The sequence below is a fragment of the Acanthisitta chloris genome, unplaced genomic scaffold, assembly GCF_000695815.1.
Source record: "Acanthisitta chloris isolate BGI_N310 unplaced genomic scaffold, ASM69581v1 scaffold24162, whole genome shotgun sequence".
NCBI classification, from domain to species: domain Eukaryota; kingdom Metazoa; phylum Chordata; class Aves; order Passeriformes; family Acanthisittidae; genus Acanthisitta; species Acanthisitta chloris.
This window is the reverse complement of record NW_008660218.1, coordinates 17,407-21,527: the sequence shown is the minus strand read 5'-3', so window position 1 is coordinate 21,527 and position 4,121 is coordinate 17,407. Positions and strand designations below refer to the sequence as shown.

Sequence of the window (4,121 nt, the reverse complement as noted above, 5' to 3'; positions counted from 1 at the left end):
TCTCTGCCCCTGCTCTCCTCCTCTCTGTGTTGTTCCTCTGTCTTCTTTCTTCTCCATTTCCTGCTGCTGGAGCAGCTGAGTTATTCTGCTTGGAGAAATCCCCTCAGCTAGAAATCTTCGAGAATATTTCCAGGCTCACAGTAGCTACTTACATCTCTGTGTAAAACTAACCAGACCATTGCAAACAGTATTTTCCCGTTTGCTGATGACCATTTCCCACTTGCCAGTGTCAGGGGGTGCCAGCTGCCTTTTTAAGCCTTGCTGTACACAAGATTCCATCCTCATTATTCCTCTGTCTGCTAGAGACAAGCATTTTATGCACAAGGACAGTTCAGTTGTCTTAGTATAAGTGAGGGTCAAATACGTTATAGCAGCAGCATAATAAAGTCTTAAATTCTTTCTTGAATTAATTAAATGTATTCTACAACAAATCCTTCTGTTTGCACATGCAATGTAACTTTTTAAAATATAAATATATATTTTTCTAAAAGCACATTGGGGATTAACTAGATATTTAGAACTGAAGTTACCTATGAAAGTAACACACAGTTTTCTTCATCACTGAATAAAGATTGTGTGAAAATAAGAATTTTCTTGGTTAATTGCAATTTATCAGTGCTCTCTTTTGGGTTTTTTTCTTTCAGAGGGTGAAAGACTTGATGCTAAAATGAAGAGACTGGAATCAAAATATGCTTCCCTACATTTGGTTCCTCTGATTGAAAGACTTGGCACACCCCAGGTAATCTCTCATTTGCATCAGAGGCAACTCAAGAAATTGCTGAGCACCAGAAAGTCTGTCCTGGTAGCTCTGTCAGAACTTCAACCTGCACGTCCAGCTTGTTCACACAACAGGAGTTTTGTTTAGATCCATGAATTTGGTACAGCTGTTGAAGCTCAAAAGTTTAAACCATTTGAGACTGGGATGGAGGTGACATGTTTGGGGGGAAAATGTTAGTTGGATGTATGTTGCTATGTGAAACCCTCCCAGCAGAAGGTCCATCCTGGGAGCTCCTCGTGCAAATGTCACCAAAATCAATCAGTTTTCTCGTGCACATCTATCTATATTTTTAGAATCATAAAATTTAAGGGTTGGAATGGACCTTACAGACCACCCAGCCCCAACCCCTGCCCTGGGCAGGGACACCTCCCAGCAGAGCAGGTTGCTCAAGGCTCATCCAACCTGGCTGTGAACACTGCCAGGGTTGGGGCAGCCACAGCCTCCCTGGGCACCCTGGGACAGGGTCTCACCACCAGAACAGGGAAAACTTTTCCTAATATCTAACCTAAACTTCCCCTAAAGTTAAATGTTTAAAACGTCTTACTACTCTTTCAGCCAGTCATTTAGAAACTCCTGAGAAATGAACTGCCATTTGAGTTGAGCTCTCCTGGAAACAGTGACCAAAGAGAACATTCTTGAAGTGCCTTTGCAGCCTCAGCATTGGTTCAGTGTGGGAGGTGCAGTGATTCCCTGCTAACCTTAGCAGGTGGCAGGTTGAGATGTGGTAGTAGGACTAAGAGCAGAGTGCTCTGAAGTGGCTGCTCAGACTGTTTGGTCCTCCCAGGTGCTGGAGGTGGGTGGGGGAGAGCTGTGTGTGACAGCACAGCCTGGGACGAGCTCTGACAGAGTTGCCTCCTGTGGGTTTTGACAGGGCCTGTTTGTGCTCCCTTTGGAGCTGTCCCACCCCTGACAGCAGCAGTCAGGGTGTGCAGGAGAGCACAGGAGGGAGTTTCTGCTTGTACTGGCAACAGAGCACTGAACTCTTTGGTTTTGCTTTCTGCCTCCATTCAGACAAAGAATTCTTTAAACCTTGCAGAGACAGGTCCAGGACTAGCATTACTGCAGGTAGTGTCACTTTTCAAGCCTGTCTGCTTGAAAAGGCTTTCACAATTTTTCTCTGGCTGTTTTTTCCACTCCTCTGAGCCCTGGGTTAGCAGTGTCTGGCCTGACTTCGTCAGGAGTTATTTCTCCTAGAATAAACCAAGAGAAGCTGCAGAATGAGCTGTGTTTATTTTGTTAAACTAAAGTCTTGCAGTCTAGTGGCTCTCAGCAGGGTTTTGCACTTTGTTTCCGTGTCCTTAGCAAATAGCCATCGCCCGGGAAGGAGACCTGCTGACCAAGGAACGTCTGTGCTGTGGCCTGTCCATGTTTGAGGTCATCCTGAGCAGGATCCGCTCGTTCCTGGACGATCCCATCTGGCGTGGGCCCCTGCCCAGCAATGGGGTGATGCACGTGGACGAGTGTGTGGAGTTCCATCGGCTCTGGAGCGCGATGCAGTTCGTCTACTGCATCCCCGTGGGCACACACGAGTTCACCGTGGAGTACGTGCTGCCCTTTGCCCCTCCCTGCCAGGGGAGGTGTCTGTCTGTCTGTCTGCAGGGCTCAGGGCAGAGCTGCCAGCCCCGGGAGGGACTCTGTCCATGAACAGACACCATTGTGTCTGCAGTGAAAATAACTCTATTTTCAGTATAAGGGATGGTCCCGTGACAAACAGCCCCTGCACGAGCTTTTCAGTAGGGGTCAAACCCCAACAGGAGCTCAGCTTAATGAAAGAGCAGAACATCTGTGCATCTATTTCTAGCAAGTATTTCTTCTCTAAATTAAGAGCAAGAATGAGCACTTGGAATGTAACGTAATTACCACGAGTTAACCAGGAACTGTTGTTTGTTCTTGGTTTTGTTTTTTTGAGAACATCCTTGTTTTGAAAAACTGTTGAGCTGTAACATGCTTTTCACTGAGCAGTTAGAAAACAGCATGGGCTGTTTGCCTGCAGCCCAGAGGGGCAGAGTGGGGTTGAATTCCCACTTTGTTTCCTTTGACAGCATCCCTATGCTATGGAAAATTGAGGGGGACACTTTTTTTTTGCTAAGCATCCATTTGAGTTGCTTGTGATATCTGGAAAGAGAATGGCTATACCAGAGCTTTTGCTTTCTTGTTTAATGCCTCATTTATTATTTAGTGGCTGGTTTCTCGTGTGTGCTGTGCTCGTGAGCACTGGGGTGAAGGTGCTGTGGTGTCTCCCCTGCAGGCAGTGCTTTGGGGATGGGCTGCACTGGGCTGGCTGTATGATCATCGTGCTCCTGGGGCAGCAGCGTCGCTTCGACGTCCTGGACTTCTGCTACCACCTGCTGAAGGTGCAGAAACACGACGGCAAGGACGAGGTCATAAAGAACGTGGTGAGTTGGAGGCAGCTGCTCTCTGTTTGCTGCAGTAATGAGGACTGTTTATTATTACTTGCTAATTGCTATTACTTACTAACCAGTAATAAACCAGTGACCTAGAGCTGTTGGTGCTCAGTGTAGATGTAGTGATGGCTTTTTAGGGCACATTGCTGAAAATGAGGGCACCAGGAGTCTTAGGGACAAAAGATTAAGGCATTAATACTGGAGTTTGAAGACTGGTCAAGTTAGAATCCCAATGTCCTGAACAGATGAGATTTTAACGCCTTCCATTTCATGTATGTGCACTCAGATAATGACAAGGCTGCTGTAAATGGAACTCCTGAGTACCAAAGCAGCTCTGTCAGAAACCCAGAGCATACCTTGGGTTTGCACTGGCTTAGCAGTGGAAGGGAAACATTTGTAGCATTGTGGGAGAGGTGAACTTTACAGCATTTGCTGGTTTTCTGTCTAAGGCTTTTCATCTCCGAAGTTAATTCCTGTGTGTGGTTTTCTGTCTAAGGCTTTTCATCTCCAAAGTTAATTCCTGTGTGACTGGTTGGGTTTTTTTGATGTTTGCAGCCTTTGAAGAAAATGGTTGAGAGAATTCGCAAGTTCCAGATCCTGAATGATGAAATAATTGCTATTCTGGACAAGTACCTGAAGTCTGGAGATGGGGAGAGCACCCCCGTGGAACACGTGCGCTGCTTCCAGCCCCCCATTCACCAGTCCCTGGCCAGCAGCTAGGCCTCCCCCACTGCCCCTGGGCTGGGCTGCAGCTGGGAGAGGACAGCGAGACACCAAACCCTCCCCAGCAGTCCCAGGGAATACTCCATCTGCACTCCCCACTGGGCCTGGGCCAGCTGAGTGCTGCACTGTCCTCTCCAGTCTCCCAAGCACAGGAACTGTATACAATCCATTCTTATTTTTCTAGACTAAAATTTTATACACTTTGATTATAAGCC

At 46.9% G+C, this 4,121-nt stretch overlaps 1 protein-coding gene across 1 annotated transcript; it reads left to right on the top strand.

The window, feature by feature from the left end:
• Positions 1-644: 644 nt before the first annotated feature.
• Positions 645-3,903, top strand: LOC103797528 (cytoplasmic FMR1-interacting protein 1-like; the record flags this gene model as incomplete). The annotated part of the gene is made up of 4 exons (XM_009069747.1): positions 645-739; positions 2,081-2,319; positions 3,027-3,174; positions 3,739-3,903. Coding segments are annotated over 4 exons (647 nt in total), but the record flags the coding sequence as incomplete, so codon positions are not given.
• Between the last annotated feature and the right edge of the window lie 218 nt (positions 3,904-4,121).